Raw genomic sequence first — 17447 nt, 5'->3', positions numbered from 1 at the left:
TATCCCTTTGCAGGTTGGATTCATGAACAATGGTGTGATCAAAGCTGCTGACGTTGAATATTATATCAACGGCGGATGTACTCCTGATGAGTCTGAGCTGGTAAATAAGCGATACGCCTTTCCCATAAGTTACCAGTTTAGCTGTACATGTCACACTTTATTTGCATGAACTTTTCTCTTTCAAATGGATAAATTGTGTGAAGAGTTTGAGTTAGAGATAAAATTTAGATATGTGGTTTTGAATATTTGATAGATGTGAAGTTTTGTTTGTTTTGCTTTAATTTAGGTGATAGAGTTCGTTGTGCTGAAATCTGAAAATGCATATAATATTCCTAATTTTCGGTGCCGGGGTAGGCCTTGCAAAACAAACTTGCCATCCAACACTGCCTTTCGAGGATTCGGCTTCCCCCAGGCTGCAGTGGTAGTGGAAGCTTACGTATCTGCTGTGGCAGCTCAGTGTAACTTACCCCCTGAAGAGGTAGGTAATCAATCAGAACCTCCGAAAAAACTCTGACTTCATTGGTTCAGATATATCCTGAGCACCTACATATAGCATTATGTCAGCTTCTAAGTAGATTCAAAGAACTAAAGGACATCATCTGTGTGTCGGTTAGCTTTTCTGTGTAACGAGTCAATCATAAAACGTAGTGGATTAAAACAAATAGCATTTCTTCTGATTCTGCAGGACAGCTGGGTAGCTCTTCCCATGTGGGCTAGTTCAACCGGAGTTTTATGGTCTACGACAGCTTCACTTACATGTCTGGTGGTCATTGGGCTGATTAGTCTAGGGGATGTCTCAGCTGGGAAGGCCCGTCTCTGCTCCACAGAGGCTCTCTTCCTGCAGTGGGCTAGCCCAGATTAGTTCTCATGGTAGTTCAGAGACTTCCCAAGAGTAGCAAGAACATGGCAAGGCCTATTGCACAAGCACTTTTCAAGCCTCCACCTTTGTTGCGTATGTATTGTCCCATCGGCCAAAGCAAGTCCCATGACAGTCCCAGAGTCGATGTGAAACCACCCAAGGGCATGAACAGAGTGGAATGATCACGGCCATTTGTGCAAACGTCCTACCTCAGGTCAAGATTTTGAGGAGCTAATTTGAGAACAGTTAAGAATAAGGAAATGTTGTGTAGAGTAAAAGAATGTTGAGTCAGGAGAATTGCCTCACCACTAACAAAACTTGTGACAGGGCTAATAATAGTATCTACTATTTCTCAGGGTTATTGTAAAGTTACTTGAAATAATACACTTAGCAGGCAGCCTGGAGCGTACGAAGTGTTCAATAGTTATTATGTATGGTTAATATATATTGTGTTCTATCGTTATGATGATTATTGTTATCATTGTGTTTATACATTTACACTTGTACTTGCATATCGATAGCCATTTAAATAGTTGTTTCTTTTTCTAGAAGGGCTTTCTTTATATCAGGTATATAACAAAAAGGTATGCTTCAAGTTTTATTTTAAATTCCATTTCATTTTCTTGTCATTCAGGTTAAAGAAATAAACATGTATAAGACAATTAGCAAAACAGCCTATAAACAGACATTTAATCCAGAGCCCTTGCGAAGATGCTGGAAAGAATGTCTGGAGAAATCCTCATTTCATGCTAGGAAACTGGCTGCTGAGGAATTTAACAAAAAGAATTACTGGAAGAAGAGGGGGCTTGCTGTGGTCCCCATGAAATTCACCGTTGGGCTTCCCATGACCTTCTACAATCAGGTGAGGCTGGGAGAGACGTCTTCTTGCCAAAAGCTCTTTTCCACACGACTGGCTGTCTGAAAAAGTCGGTCGTGTGCAACCAGGCATGGTCCCCTCAGGGGGGAGAAGGAACTGGGGGCGTTCCCTGGAGCAGGAAACAAAGTGGCTTCGGTCACGCATTGGGGACCACAGGTATCAGGGCAGCCCTGGTGCGACACAGCACCGAGGACCTCAGAGAGCAGTCAACAGATAGAGTCCAGCTCAGGGGGCTCTGGCCTTGCTGAGGGCCCCAAAGCTGGGTTTAGGGTACGGGGTCAAGTTTCAGATCCACGAGCGAATTGGAGGAAACAAGAAGATCCCTTTCTCTCTTTCCTAATTTCTTAATGACAACAGTAGGGTCATTTGAAGATGGAGTTTTCAGAAACACATGAGCACAGAATCTTGGAGTTACTATAGGGACTACTGGGCCCTCTTTTTTAACTTCACTTTAAACAGTTTTACTTGGGGTTCTGATTCTCTCTTTCATTTTTTCCTTCTCTCCCCATCATTCTTTGAAATGTCTCCATAACCAAACCCAAGCAAACCAAAGAATACAGGCCTCCTCACCGTGTGGATGAGGTGTGGCCACACTCTCTCTTACTGAAATTATCTTCCGTGTCCACCGCTCCTCGGAGTCTGCCATCAAGGCAGAAGGCAGAATGAGAGGGGAGGGGGAAAGGCGGGGAGCTGCAGGCTCGGCACGGATGTCAGGCCTTCCCGAGGCGGTACCGCTCGAGCCAGAATCACCTACAGACCCCCTTTAAAGGAAGGCATTCTCTGGACTTTCAGTGGTTGCTGCAACTGTTTATTTTAATGTAATTTAACTGTGTAGAACCACAAAGCAAAGAGTAATATAGCTCTTATGCCTTTATAAAACACAAGCAAATTTGGAAATTAAGTAAAAATAATATTTTAATGCCAGTAGTATTCAAAATAGCAACATGAACTTAATGTGGTGGCTCATGTTGCTCTTCTAAAACTAAACCCTCACTCACAAGATGCTGCTGCTTCCAGCCGCTGCTGTACAAGGCGTTTGGAAGCCTTCATCCTAAATGTCTGTGGAGGGCGTGATGTCTCCCTGTGGCCCCCTTACCTCTAAGATGCCTTGTCAATGAAAGCAGTCCTGCTGGTGCTCATACAGCCGTCCGCACAAAGTCTAGCGTGGGCTCTGGAGGCTCTGGCAGTGCTCGTTCACACCTGGTCCTCATTACTCTCGTTGGATTGTCATGAGCTGAGAGCACAGAGTTTCAGAGTTGTTGTAGAGAGCTTGATGGGCCTGAGAAAGAATGCCGTCTCGCACCTAGGAGACTGGGACGGCTAAATTAGTCCATTTGCTCTAAAGGTAGTTTCATGTGCAGGGAGCGCAGAAGAATAAGCTTTGGAGAAGCAGCTCCCAAGGCCCCCAGGAGGCAGGAGATGGTGGAGGGAGATGAGCCACCATTCGTATACCGACGTTGATGGTTTTCAAGTCTGGGGCTCCTTGAAAGGGGTTGTCCGTAGCCACCAATAATGGCTTTGTCCTCCAGTATAAAGAATGAAAGATGGGCTCAGTGAAGCAAAACCGTTCACCTGGCGACCTCAGCCTAATGCACAGCTACCCTTGGCCACACCGATCTCCACACTGGTGTTATAATTAATTCCCCCAGGCTGCAGCTCTCGTCCACATCTATCTCGATGGCTCTGTCTTGGTGATTCACGGTGGCTGTGAAATGGGACAAGGCCTTTACACCAAAATGATTCAGGTGAGATGAGTACCTGTTTCCTCCCTTGTGGAAGAGAATAGTGTCGCACAGTCGGTTAACAGCTTTTTTCCTGTTGAGCAGGAGAAGTACTGTCACATTAAATGCACAGGTCAATGGTGAGACTCATGTTGATTTCAGGAACACAAAAATGCAGGGGGGGGGGGCAATGGGAGTGCGTGTTAGAATGGAGGAAATATGTCATATTATTCTTCCTGCATACTCCAGAACCAAGCTGTTAGGTCTTCTGAAAAACGTGATTCCAGTTTTCAAAGATAAAGCACTTTCAGCTTTATGACAACTGCTCAAGGCAACACTGTGTTAATTCAAATCTTCATTAGAAATAAATGTATTTAATAGGATGAGAAATTATGTTCTTAGAATTCACAGTCTGCTTAGAAACTCACCACAACTGACTAATATTTGTACTAATTCAAAGAAGTGTTTCTAATATTGTCGAAAGATCAAGAGGTTATTTGCAATCCCTTCTTTTATAATATTAAATAAGAATTTGTTGAATATGAAATTTGAATTAAAAATGTGGGACAAGGGCAGATTTTCTCTCCCACTGAAAAATAGAATATATTTTCTTTAAGGAAAGAATATTATTTAATAGCGTGCTTGGAATTAGGAAATCACAAAAATCCACAGGGCCTTCTTTGAACATATCTTGCTTCTTTACAATAAAACCCTTATGGCTACAAAATGCCCCAGAAAGGAAATAAAATCTGCTAAATTGTCTGTAAACCACAAGGAGAAGATGCAGGTGAAACAGTGAGATGGAGACCCCAGCCTTGCTTGCGTGTGTCCTACTAAACCAGACGCCTCAGAGTGACCACATGGCTCCTTGACATTGGTGTAAGAGAAGGCACAGAGAGTCTTCAGTTGGCCGCATGTCTGAAAAGCAGTGTATCTTTTACAGTGCCATTTAAAATCTTCAAATTCACAATCTACGTATAAGACTTCAATGTTTGTCCCTATAAGATAGCCAGGGTTTTTTGTCAACTTTTATTTTGTTTTTTATTTTTTTTTGACGAAGATTAGCCCTGAGCTAACTACTGCCAATCCTCCTCTTTTTGCTGAGGAAGACTGGCCCTGAGCTTACATCCATGCCCATCTTCCTCTGTTTTATGCTTGGGATACTTACCACAGCATGGCTTTTGCCAAGCGGTGCCACGTCCGCACCCGGGATCTGAACTGGCAAACCCCGGGTCACCGAGAAGCGGACCATGCGAACTTAACCGCTGGGCCGGCCCCAGATAGCCAGGTTTTATACTCAGTTCAAAAAAGAATTAAATGGGTTTTAACCTGGTGGGAGGGAGGCTTAGAGACAAAGAAATAAGTAATATTTTTCTTCTGCTTCTGGCAGGTGGCTAGTCGCGAACTGAACATCCCCCAGTCGTACATACACCTGTCAGAAACCAGCACAGTCACCGTGCCCAACACTTTCTTCACGGCGGGCTCCATGGGGACAGACATCAACGGGAAGGCTGTGCAGGTGACTGTTCTCTCAGTTCTCAGTCACCCAATAACAGTGCTGCAAGGGACCCTGTCCCACTCCTTTTATGGAAGATGAAACCGAGGCCAAGAGAGGTCAAGTGGCAGGGTCTAGGTCACTAATTTCTGGCAGAGCTGAGACTCCAAGTGGTTGCAGCTCCCTCTATGGGTTCCTTCTTTCCTCCCCAAAATCTACCTATAATTTTTCTAATCACTTTCAAATAAGTAACAACCCATTGATCACTTTTATTTGCAGAATCCATCTCATCTCAATAATTAGAATGTCCAGCCGAAAACTCCAAAACGTACTTGAAATTGCAGTGTCTCTGCTACTCTCCAGCTTGGGCCTGCAGATAGAAAGGGGGTGGAATAGCTTCTCCCCACTTCCCTCCCTGCGCTTTCTCACACACCCATCCCCCAACTCCTGCCCCACTTCCTAGCCTACGTTTCAGACCCTTGTGAAGTCCAAGGCAGAGAGAGCACAGAGGTAAGAGGCAGCACAGGCCTCAGCACCTTCCGGCCTTGCTCCAGCTGACTCCCTCCCTGTGGATGCTACTGTGAGCTCCTTACAGGGTCCCTTCTGGGTAACTGACATGGGCGGTGCCTCTCCTGTGGCTTTAGCCACTGCTGACCTGCCCCAGCCCCTCCCTGAGCCCCAGGCCACCTCCAGCCTCTTTCTACTGAGTTACCTCCCCCTCTTTAGGAAGCTGTTATAGGTGGAGTCCTTTTAAAATCTAGAGATCAGAGGTTACCAGGAGCTGGGAGGAAGGGCAAATGAGGAGTTATTGCTTACTGGTCCCAGAGTGTCTGTTTGGAGTGATGAAAAAGTATCGGAGAGAGAAGCAATGGTTGCAGAAAAAAAAATACAAATAAGAATAAGATTATTTTAAAAAGTCAGTGGGCGAAGTTCAACTTGCAACTTGAAAACTTCTTTTCATGTTGAATATTGCCAGGCCACCTTTGAGACAAAATAAAATTCTGCCTCTGAAGTCTAAAAATGTGGAAATCCGAAATGGAACCTTTGCGCACACTGGCCTCCTTGTCTGGTTTGGGCAGAGCCGTGTCCAGCAGACCCAGAGGCTCCCTGGAGGGAAAGGAGTGACAACTTGTCGTCTGATTGCCCTTCAGACAGTCTGCAGCTCTTCAGTGGGCTTCCATGGCGGGTTGCCCACTAAGACCCGCAGCTTCCTGAGGCTCTGGAGTCTTTGTCAGTCAGCCATCACTTCAGACATTCAGAGGAAACATATGGCAAACGCTGAGGCCCCGTTGGCTGCAAAGACGACAGTGGCTCCAGCCTTGCTGTAAACAGACTCTCCGTCCGCTGTGGAAGATGAAGTTGTTAACTCCAGAATTCTTTTTAAAACTGAAGTCATTCGTATGGGAGTAAAGTCTCGGAAATGGCTGTAAGAGAAAAATGCCTTATAGAAAAAAATTCTGCATAATTTCAAATCAAAAGCAGGAGTAAATGGATTAGGTAAATCAGTAAACATTGGTTCTTTTAAGTCTACGGAAATAGAGATTAACTGAGTATTAAATACCTCAAAGCAAGGAAAGCAGCAAGGAGGGAAGATTGATTTCATTTTGGTTTTGTCTTCCAATTTTGTCTTAAAATGGAATGGTTAAACATAGAGAATTCAGTGAATCAGAAAAAAGTTACCCTAGGCGAGATCCACACCACGGGTTCTACCCAGGACACACGCACCTGAGAAGGCCATGCGGGCCGTGGGAGTCCCGCGCCCTCCCAGAGATGGCCCTCTGCCACCCCGGTGACCTGTAGACCTGTGTTCAGAAGTAGACGCCCGGCATCAGGGCCTCCCGGCCCCAGAGCCTGCGCAGCAAGCTCTCTGAGGGGCCCTGAGCACCTCTCACCAGGCTTGAGATGGAGGAAGCCCTGGCTGCCTCCTCCCTGAGAAGATGGAGGTCCCGGCGCACCAACGACCGTCTCCAGTGAAGGCCTCTCCCTAAACCAACCCTGCAGTCTCTTCACCTCCGACCCTTTGACATCGCAGAGGTGGGGTGGGACAGTTTGTGGCCACTTACTCTGCTTAGGAGGTCGAGCGCCTTGGTTTGGAATATGGGGCTATTTATCTTCTGTTGTGCTGGTCTCATCCTTTTGGGTCCTTAGCCTAAAATGAGTCAGGAAATGTCCCTTAACGTCTTGTTAATAAATAATAAATTATTAAATAATAATAAAGAAGAAAAAGAAACATAATGGCAAGTGTCACAAATCAAAATAGAGGAAGTCACGGGAAGAGAAAGTGAAGTGTTGGGTGCTGCCTGAGGCAGCAGGGAAATCAGGCAAGGCACTCCTGGGGGACCTGGAGCCTGACCTGGAGCGTGGTCCTGGCTGCTGCCGGGGAGGGCGCTGTGTAGGAGCTTGGGAGCAGAGGGAGCTCCTGTGCTTGTGCTGGAGGAGCTGCCAGGAGGCAGGGCGGCTGGAGCAGAGAGCAAAGGGGAGCGAGGTGGGAGAAGAGGAAGAAGGAGCTGAGGGTGAGGTTGGGTATAAATGCTCATCGTTGAAGCTGCATAAAGGGTACGAGGGGGGAGTGTTGTACTAGTCTCTCTACTTTTGAGTGTTTTGAAATTTTCTGTAATGCAGAGGAAGCTGGAAAATCAGTTTCTGGCATTTGGAGCTTCAATAGGGGGTGGGGACCCTACCAAGGAACAGAAGGTAAGAGAATTCTCCATCCAGAGAAGGGCGTTCAGGAGGTCACAAGAGAATGACCAATGTTCTCTGTGATATCTCACTCTCCTCAAGGGAAAACCGATCTTAGGAGCCCGTAGACTGTTGAGTGTGAAGTGACGCGCAGGAGGACGTGGTCAGGCCCAGAAGGGGAAGGACAGCAGATACCGGCACAGGCAGGAACTCGACAGCTTACGTTTGCCTAGATGTGGCACTCTTTGGAAGGTATCCACTTGAAATGAGGACAGTGACTGAAAACCAAATGAACCAGCAAAGATAGATTTATGAAAACAAGGATCTTCCTAATGCGCCAGAAGCCAGAGATCAGTCCCCAAAGAAGGGATGATAGAACAGAAGGAACAGAAACCAGGAGAGGGTATGAAGGAAGTCTTGAGGCTGAGATGAATAAGTTAGAGCAGACATGTACAGAGATTTGTGTCTGAATTAAGACTGGAAGCCCAGCTGGGGCCACCGACATCCAGGACTTAGCAGGTGTAACGTCAGGGGCCCAAGATTCCAGCTCAATTATTTTTTATTTTCATTTCAATGACAATCTTTTAAAAATGAAAACAAACACATTTTGCATCACCAGAATGATCACTTTATCAGCGAAGTATTGCCATGAGATCTCTGCCCACATTTGGGACCAAAAAGTACACTTTGTGTCAAGACAAGAAGAAAAGAGCAGAGATAGACTTGCTACGTAAAGGATTTTTTCTTGCCCGGTGCAGAGCAGATGACTGCAAGGTAGAAGGTTCAAATGAAAATCCAGTGGCACTTTACACAAGGAGAGTGGAGACATGTGCCCCATCAACCGGCGTGTGATAGGCACCCGGAGCTCCAGAGTCTGTGACCCGAGTGGTCAAGACTTTCTCCACGTTCCAAGCAGCAACTGAGCTTCAGAAAAACAGCAGGATCAATCAACTAAATTAATGTTGTTATTTTGAATTTTACTGGTATGTAGGTTGGTATGCACACTTTTTGATTTTTGCTTTAGAATTATAAAAGAGCTATAACTCTATGCAGACTGTACCTAGCTTTTATGTTAGCATGTATTTGAATGACATTCTTATAGAACTAATTTTAAGTCTACGCTGCAGGATCCACAAGAATATTTGTTTCCTTCAAAGGGATTCCATACGTTACTCGTGTTTAAAAAACCCTGCTGAGAGGACTAGGGAGAGGTCCACGAAACTGACAGTCTGCACTTGAATTGATTTCAATGCTTAACATTTTGCTAATCCCTGTGCGTTTTATTTCTGACGTTGTTTCAAATGTCGATGTTTAGAACGCCTGCCAAATTCTCATGGCCCGTCTTCAGCCAGTCATCAGGAAGAACCCCAAGGGAAGCTGGGAGGACTGGGTGAGTGTCCTCTTCATCAGCCCTGCCTGGAAAAGGCCACCCCTCCAGATGGCCAAAGTTCCTTGGGGGCTGGTTGGCGAGGCCCATTCAAGAACAAAACATTTATTAGCGTTTACTCCAGCTTTTCAAAAGTGTGAAAAAGCTGTCTGTGTTCACTGAAACTCAGCTTTATCTCTGAGCCTGACTTGCCACAGAGCAGGATTACAGCCTGGGCTCCCAGGCTTGCGGCCCCGCCTCTTACTGCTGGACCTGAGGGATAGGTGCCCCCTCGGTTCCTCAGGGCCCTGGCTCTCTCGCCACAGCAGTGGAGGTAATAGCAGTCCTCATGTCACAGGAGCATTCTAGTTTTAATAACAATCCTTACTACAATTACCGTTAGGGTTATTCCCAGCCCTGCCGGTTTACTCCAGCAGGGAAGCTGACATAATATACTAAGACAGTCAACCGAATTATTTGGGTAAAAAGCAGGGTCAAAATACATGCATACATAGGGGTGTGTGTATCTAGTTGTATGTATACATACATGCCTATGTCCATACTTACGTACGTAAGTCCATAAAGATGGTCTAGCCCCTTTCCTAATTTAAAAAGCCAAAAAGGGTGAAAAGTAGTAGACTTTGCGCTGTGCAACCCCCATAAATAGAGGGTCCCCAGCGCACAGCTAGCAGCTGCCTTGAAGCCCCTCCCTTGAAAAGCGTGACCTGCGGCTTGTACAAGCGTAAGTCTCCTTGAGGTGAATGCGGGCACACAGCTCGGTGCAACGAGAGGAGGCAAGCCCCACATGGAAGGCATTTTTCCTTATTTTTTTCTCATATTTCTTTGTATCCAATCATCTGTTCCAGATTGCAAAAGCCTTCCAGGAATCCATCAGTCTCTCGACTACTGGATATTTCAAGTAAGGGCCGTTTTCACTTTGGATTACACTTGGGCAGGGGCGGTGCTCGCTCATCAGCCTCACAGATGCCCAGAGCACTGGAGCTCAGCTGCACCGCCCAGCCTTAACCCTTCTTCAGTCATGGGCCACGGGAGTGGGGAGGGAGAGCTGGGGAGTGCAGGGACTCCTTGGGGCAGCCGCTGTTCACCACCCAGGAGGGACACCACAGCTATCTACACACACTCCGACCACCCCAGTAACTGCGCGCTGGAGGGAGGGGTCAGACACCAGTGGGCCTCTCCCTGTGTCTGCATGGTCCTCTTGCAGCTCTGATCAGCACAGCCCCCCCAGCCCCCGACCAGTCGCAGGAGAAGAGGGAGGAAGGCCTTCGGCCCCAGGGGAAGGGGGTGCTCTGTTCATGTCCAGGACCACTAGTGGGGCAAGCGCCTGTTCCTTTCACTCCTGACTTGTCTTCTCAGAGGCTACCAGACGAATATGGACTGGAAGAAGGAGGAAGGGGACGCTTTTCCATATTATGTCTACGGAGCATCCTGTTCTGAGGTTGAAGTCGACTGTCTGACGGGGGCTCATAAGGTAAACAGCAACATTCGTGCTGGCCATCTTCATAGTACAGACAAACACATTGATGTGTTTTCCCTGCTGTGCATAACAGTCAACTTGATCCTGCCACTGGAAGAGCCAGGGACAGATCTGCCATCCTAGTAAAGATCTGTTCCAAATAAGTAATCCCTTCTGTCACGTGTTTTTCTCTCGGCACAGCTCCTTAGGACCGACATCTTCATGGATTCTGCTTTCAGCATAAACCCAGCCCTGGACATTGGACAGGTGTGTGTTCCCAGAAGCACCCCCACATGAACTTCTGGTCAATTCCATTCAGTACATTATTTTCCGGAGTCCTCTGAACACTGTTTATACCTGGTGCAAGTGTTCTGCAATATATATTATGGATTACACGCACACACAAACACACAAGTAGATAAAATATTGGGACAGAATTTCAAGAAAAAGTTAACAATGGTTGTCTTTGCATGGCAGGAATGTGTATGACATTCTGCTTTATAATTCTTGGTGTTTTCTAATTTTTCTTCAATGAACATTAATATGTCACAAATAGGGAACGTTGTATAAATAGATAATGATAAATTTGCGTTAGTATTCATATTAATGTTGAATTTAAACAGATTACACAATTTAGAGAATTATAAGGGGAAAATGCTTAAACACAATTTTTCCCCTCTTGCTGAATTTAATTCTGATTTTTATCTCACAAATAAATAAAATTAAGGCACCCAAAGTCTTTTTAAACTTCGAGTTCAAAGCTTTCCAGCTGTTGGTGTGGCTCTGCTTCCTTTGTGGCCTGGTTACTCAGGGCGGGGCCAGTGGACCAGCCTTAGCCCAGCCCCGATCTGCCACCCAGCTCCGGGGCGAGGCCAGGCCACTGGTCCGCAGGCTACACCTGAGCAGCAACCTGGAGCCTTGAGCGGCTTGGCCTCCAACCCCACAGACAGATGGTGCTGTCATCTGCTGACAGCTTCCCACCACCTAAGTCCTAAGAGACTGGTTTTCATAGCTTGGCCAGTGGGCTTTATAAGGAATAGTTTTATTGGTCCCTCAGTGTTTCTCCAAATGTGGTCCTCAGACTCTGCAACAGAAGCACCGACAGTGTTGTTTGGAAACGTGGATTCCTGGCCTCCCCAGGCCCAGACCTGCTCCATCATAACTTTGCTGGGCTGGGGCTTAGAATCTGCGCATTTGATCTGCGGCTGAAACTCACCTTAAGGCTGTAAAGTGTGAGAAGCCCAGCTAGCCCAGGCCCCCCTCCCCTCCCTGTGCCTCCCTGCTCCCAGCCGTCCCTGCCTCCTTGATGCTTAAGCAAAGGCAGAAAGGGAGATGTGATCAGGAAAGCCCTACATTTGTCACGTTGGAAAATGAAAGAAAACAGGTGTGTTAGACTGGAACTCTGGGACTTTGATCTTTTCCTTTAGGGACAGGCATTTGGAAATATCCAAATTTAGTGTTTAAATTTGTTTACCTTATTCCTAAATTTTACGTTCCAATAAAATGCAAACTACAATTCTCTTTCAATTTTTATAACCTCCAGGCAGACACTCTCTTTAAAAGGGACCTTTCTCTTAGAGCATAATAGTTTGTAAATAGAAGTCAACATGGCTTTTAATAAAAAAGATATAATTTAATAAAAGTATTTAATTTAATAAAAAATGTTTCTTCCAACCCACTCTGTTTAACACTGATCTACTCTCCATAGTAACTTCTAAAGGGAAGTAAAGAAATCCAGATATTATAATAAACTACATTGTCCTGGTTCCATTTGTGCTAGTTCATGTTCCTTTAACGTTAGCTCCTTTTTTGTCTAGTCCAACAGACGTTTATTGAGAATCTGTGTACCAGGCACCAAGCTAAGAACAGAATACAAGAAGGCCAGGCCTCAGGATGTCTGTAAACTAGTGAGAGAGGTGAACAAGGAAAATGCCCTCTGAGTGCCCCTGTGATGGGGGAATGTGTTCAAGATGCAATGAGCCTGGAGGAAGCACTTCCTAAATCCACCCAGGGGCTGGTGGGGGTGTCCAGAAGGCTCCAAAGAGGCAATAATTCTTCAGCTGGGACTTGAAGGATAAATAGGAGTCTGTCAGGTGGACGAGCTGAGGTGGGAGCAGTGAAGAGAGTCAGGACTGCATTACAAAGACCTGGAGACCTGAACGGATCTGGTGTAGTTGGAGAATGACAGGGAATTTGACAAGTCAGGTCCCTGGAATGGGGGATCCCTGAGTGAGAAGAGCTGGGGATGAGGCCAGGCAAGATGGCAGGCACCAGACCCTGAAGGACCCTTTATAAAATCCACCACGGTGCTTTCAAGAACGGCTTACTATGGTTCAGAGCTCCATTTCAGTCACATTGGAATCTTTATTCAACCACTCTCATATACTTATGAACTGTGGAACTTCTGCCTGTAGATTGAAGGAGCGTTTGTTCAAGGCATGGGATTCTACACCATAGAAGAGCTGAAATACTCCCCCGAAGGTGTGCTTTATTCTCGGGGTCCGGATGACTACAAAATCCCCACTGTCTCTGAGATACCAGAAGAGTTCTATGTCACCTTGGTGCGTTCCCAAAATCCCATAGCCATCTACTCATCCAAGGTAAGAACTGAGACCTCCGTATTGGGTTTGCAGGGGCTGCGATAACAAAATACCACCCACTGGGTGCCTTAAACAGCAGACATATATTTTCTCACAGTTCTTGAGGCTGGAAGTCCGAGATCAAGGTTTGATTTCTTCTAAGGCCTCTCTTTGGTTTGGAGATGCCACTTCTTCTCACTGTGTCCTCACATGGTCGTTCCTCTGTGTGGGCACGTTTCTGATGTTTCTCTCTGTGTGTCCTAATTTCCTTTCTTATGAGAACACGAGTCATTGGATTAGGGCCAACCCTGAAGACCTCATTTTAGCTTAATTCCCTCTTTGAAGACTTTGTCTCCAAACAGTCACATTCTGAGGTACTGGGGGTTAGGATTTCAACATATGAGTTTTGGGGGACACAGTTCAGCCCATAACAACTTATTCTTTCAAGAAATCATGAAAAACAGTTGCTTGCTCCTTTGAATTGCAAACCCCAAAAGGAAAAGGGAAAAGAAAAGCAGACCCGTGACAGAGGGGTGCTCACCAACTCCGAGTAGAGTCTTCACTCTTGAGAGAGATCATGAAACAAATTTAGATCAAACAAGAAAGGTCAAGGAGGAGTCACACATCTTGGTTCATTAGGCTACGGGTCACCGTGAGATAAAACTGAAATTGTAAGCAAATTTCACCAGCCCAGAGCTTTCTTTGCTGCAACCTTCCCACATGTCCTCCAGACTCAGTTCTTTCTTGCTCTCACTGCCTCTTGCCCACCCTCCCCAAATCAGAAGGGACTTCTAAACCAGTTTCTCACCAACTGTTCGCTCTGAGACGTTAATAGCCACTGATACAAGAGGTGTTGACCTCATGCTTCCTGGAGCTCATGGGCTCTAACTGGCCCATAAAGACCTATACAAGGGTTCTCAAACACAAGTGTACAAGAAACACAACGTCTCCAACTCACGTTCTACTCAGAGCCCACATCTGGCCAGACTGATGGCAGCTTTAACCTCAGGTTTTCAGGGAATTCTCTCTTTTTCTTAGGAGTAGGTCAAGGTTGGGAGGAAGGTGAGACTTCCTGTCTGAATGGCCTCTGTCTCCACTTCTGCACCAGACTTTGGCCAGGGACCTCTCTAAAGACCACCCCAACACGAGCCTGCCTCTTGGGGTCTAGCCACCTCCCTGCCAGTTCTGCTCCTAACAAGGCGCCAGACCTCTCTGCTCTCACCCTCTGCTCCTCACCTCAGAGGAGGCCTGTTCTTCCACCAGCTCCACCTCTCCCTCAACCTTTGCTCCAGAGTAAAAACCAGAGCCTGGGGAGCCTTTACCGATGCTGGCATTCAGCACACACCAGGGATGCTGGCATTCAGCACACACCAGGGAAGTTAGCGAGTGTGACAACTTTAGCAATCCTCTCCCCAGAGTCCACCACCTGTCTGTCTTTCAAGCACAGCTACAAAGATTGTCGTTGCTTCGTTTTGGTTTTGAGTTAAACACAGATGGTCTGGAGCCCAAGGTGAACTGTCCTAGAGGGAGCAAAGGGCTTTGGTCTTCAGGACTTTCCCGGGGCCGGGGGACAGGAATTGTTAGCTGCCCCACGCTCCTGATGTCCTGGGGCATTTTCATGAGCTACTCTGAGGAGAACCCCACACACAAATAGGCATGGGGGCATTTCGATTCTGGCAATTCAGATACACTCCATGCTGAGGATTATAAAGCCAGCAGAGGTGAGTGTGTTTGTGTGCACACAAATTAGCCCTAAAAGAACCATGCATTTCTGATGGCCTTTTGCCCTCCTCTCAGGGATTGGGCGAGGCTGGAATGTTCTTGGGATCCTCTGTGTTGTTCGCCATATATGATGCAGTGACTGCTGCCCGCAGAGAGAGGGGGCTGACCAAGACCTTCACCCTGAGCAGCCCGGCGACTCCTGAGTTGATTAGGATGACCTGTGTGGATCAGTTTACTGACATGGTAAGGCGGGTGAGGAGGCATCGTGTTGTAATCACCCTATACATGGGCTTTCAGCTTCTTGGTATGGATTTGGTAACCATGAAAGAATTACAGGGCAGGTTCACCTTTGCCAATGGAAATTCTCATTTTGCCTCCACTTGCTATTTGCTATACGCTTCATATCTCAGCTGCTTTGCAGTGAGCGAACCTCTTCCAAGGATGGTTTAATTGTTTCAGACCCCAAAGAAAAGCGCATGCAGCTGAGCCAGTGCTAATAGCCACTGGACATGGTAGCTGGAGACTGTCAACATTTTATCACAGTGCAATGATGTGGTATTTTAATTACCGCAATAACCAAATTAGTTTAAATAGATATCTGATCTGGTCAATTACGCAGAAAGTTTTTGTTAAGCAAACTAATAAAAATAACTTAAAGATATCAAGTCATTGGGCACATCTTGATATGCCTTGTACTCGCACGCTAATAGAACACAGTTCCATTTTCCAGCTGCTAAAAATACATGTAGAACTATCATCAGAGACCACTCCTCCAATGGGAGTATTGGAACGGCCCACCGCAGCCCTAAGCGAGTCTTTGGTATAGAATCAGAGTGCACCTTAGGCCTTTGAAATTACAGGGCTTCAGGGTAAGCTGCGTCTCATCCCAAACATAAAAAGTTTATGAGGATAAGGAGATTCATGACCCCAAGATTGAGATAAATATGAAAATTACATAATTTTGATAAGAATTAAATGGACATCGAGTTGTTCTTGTTTTAAAAACAATTTTTCTTTTGAATTACAACTTTTGTCATACAACGTTTTATTAATAACTATCTTGCTTCTTTTGACCTTTTTTTAGATTCCCAGAGATGATCCTTCAACATTTACACCTTGGTCCATCCGTGTGTCTTAATCCTACGTTTTCTTAGAAAATGTAAGAATACGTTATTGACCTTAAAATTTTCAAACCTGAGCAAAATACAGATTGGTCCCCAATTGTCAAGGATAATTTTATCATCTTTTAACTATTCTCTGTGGTTTAAGTCACCGCATGATTATGTTTTAGGATACAATTTTTCACCAAAAGGTGAAATTTCACCAAAAGATATAAAGAAGTTTAGAATCAGAAGTTCTTCTTTTCATTTGCATTATCTGAAGATCTACATCGTCATGATTTCAAAACATGGTGGAATTTTTGTTACTGGAACAACTCCTCTTGCTTTGTTCTTTCACAAGTCAGTAAAATCATGCACCCCCCCAAACTCTCAGGATTAGACTCCCCAAAGCCAGTGGGTGCTGGTAACAACTTGCCCTCCTGGAAAAATCCGTGATTTATAACGTGGCCAATTTCCGGGGTGGCAGCCACTTCCACCGTGAGGTCTCTGAACATGGAGTTGGAAGAGGTGCTCGTAACGGGCTCCCGTGGTCTCGGGCAGCAGCCCCCCACAATGCTCAGCACCACGCACGCGGCACAGCCTCTTCCTTCCCTGGGAAACTGCGCTGAGTAAAAGGATCTCACTCACCCGGGAGTCCCTAGTTCTGGCTTCGTGTCTAAAAGGAGAAATCAGCACCTCCTTCCCTTTGCCGTATCAAAGGGGCACGAAACCCTCAGGGTTCTTTGTCAATTAATCCTTAGCTATTTTACGCTGCATTTTCCTGAGGAAATGCAGTCTTGTGCCAGAGAAGATGTCTGGTCCGCTGTGAGGTTTGAAAACACAAATAAACAAACTCGGTCATCTGTGGGGATCTGTGTGCTGGATGTCAAAGCCCCGCGTTTATTAACAGTAACTTCGTGGTGGAGGAACAAGTGTATAGCAACTGTGTGCGTGAGAGAGAGCACACTGGAGGAAGGGGAGGCTGGCGGTCGAAGGGAACGGCCTCTTTCCAAAGAAAATGCTCGCCAGGCTGTGTCTCTTACCCTAAGAAAGTGTGTGTGTGTGTACATATGTTTTTAAGTGTCTGTTTGAGTTTACCAGTAATCTAGATTGCCTGGAACCCAACCCACAAAATTCAATGTGCCAGACAGATCAGTAAAAATAGGGTCGCTGGTATAGTTTTCTAACAGTAAAATAGGAAGACACCTTTATCACAAACACAAATTAATTTTAGAAGCATTATACTTTATAGAGCGTGTGGACAAGGCCTCCGATAACACAGAAATTGAATTTTTACAAAATAAGTCTGATCTTTTCAGTAGTATTTAATTAACCTGAAGAGTTGAGGTTGGGGAGGAAGTTTTTACAAAAATAGTACATTTTAAAGGATAGCAGCTTTCAAACATAGGATTAATATTCTAATGTCTTTAAAAGTTGACAATTTACAGTGTCTATTATATTACAAACTTAATCTGTATTACTAATTTAGATAAATAGCTGTTATTTTCTGTCTACTTTTAAATGTTATTACAGCGATAGTTGTGCTAAAAGTGTAAGATACAATCTTTTTAA

General features: G+C 45.6%; 1 protein-coding gene across 8 annotated transcripts in view; it reads left to right on the top strand.

The window, feature by feature from the left end:
• The window catches only part of LOC111767394 (aldehyde oxidase 4-like), a 57022-nt gene extending 40284 nt beyond the window's left edge, over positions 1–16738 (top strand). For 6 of the 8 annotated variants that reach the window (XM_023622329.2, XM_070241473.1, XM_070241475.1 and 3 more), the window contains 12 exons: positions 14–100; positions 287–478; positions 1494–1721; positions 3386–3481; positions 4848–4976; positions 8947–9021; positions 9864–9916; positions 10375–10489; positions 10676–10741; positions 12889–13074; positions 14851–15018; positions 15860–16738. In XM_023622329.2, the coding sequence (XP_023478097.2) occupies positions 14–100; positions 287–478; positions 1494–1721; positions 3386–3481; positions 4848–4976; positions 8947–9021; positions 9864–9916; positions 10375–10489; positions 10676–10741; positions 12889–13074; positions 14851–15018; positions 15860–15913 (1449 nt within the window). In that variant the 3' untranslated portion in view covers positions 15914–16738. Of the gene's footprint in view, positions 1–13; positions 101–286; positions 479–1493; positions 1722–3385; positions 3482–4847; positions 4977–5928; positions 7188–8946; positions 9022–9863; positions 9917–10374; positions 10490–10675; positions 10742–12888; positions 13075–14850; positions 15019–15859 lie in introns of those variants that run through there. The other 2 variants (XM_070241470.1, XM_070241477.1) reach the window with 2 other exon arrangements.
• The last annotated feature ends 709 nt before the right edge of the window (positions 16739–17447 follow it).

This window comes from Equus caballus, chromosome 18 (assembly GCF_041296265.1).
Source record: "Equus caballus isolate H_3958 breed thoroughbred chromosome 18, TB-T2T, whole genome shotgun sequence".
In the NCBI taxonomy this organism is placed as follows: Eukaryota; Metazoa; Chordata; class Mammalia; order Perissodactyla; family Equidae; genus Equus; species Equus caballus.
This window is presented reverse-complemented; position numbering and strand designations above follow the sequence as displayed.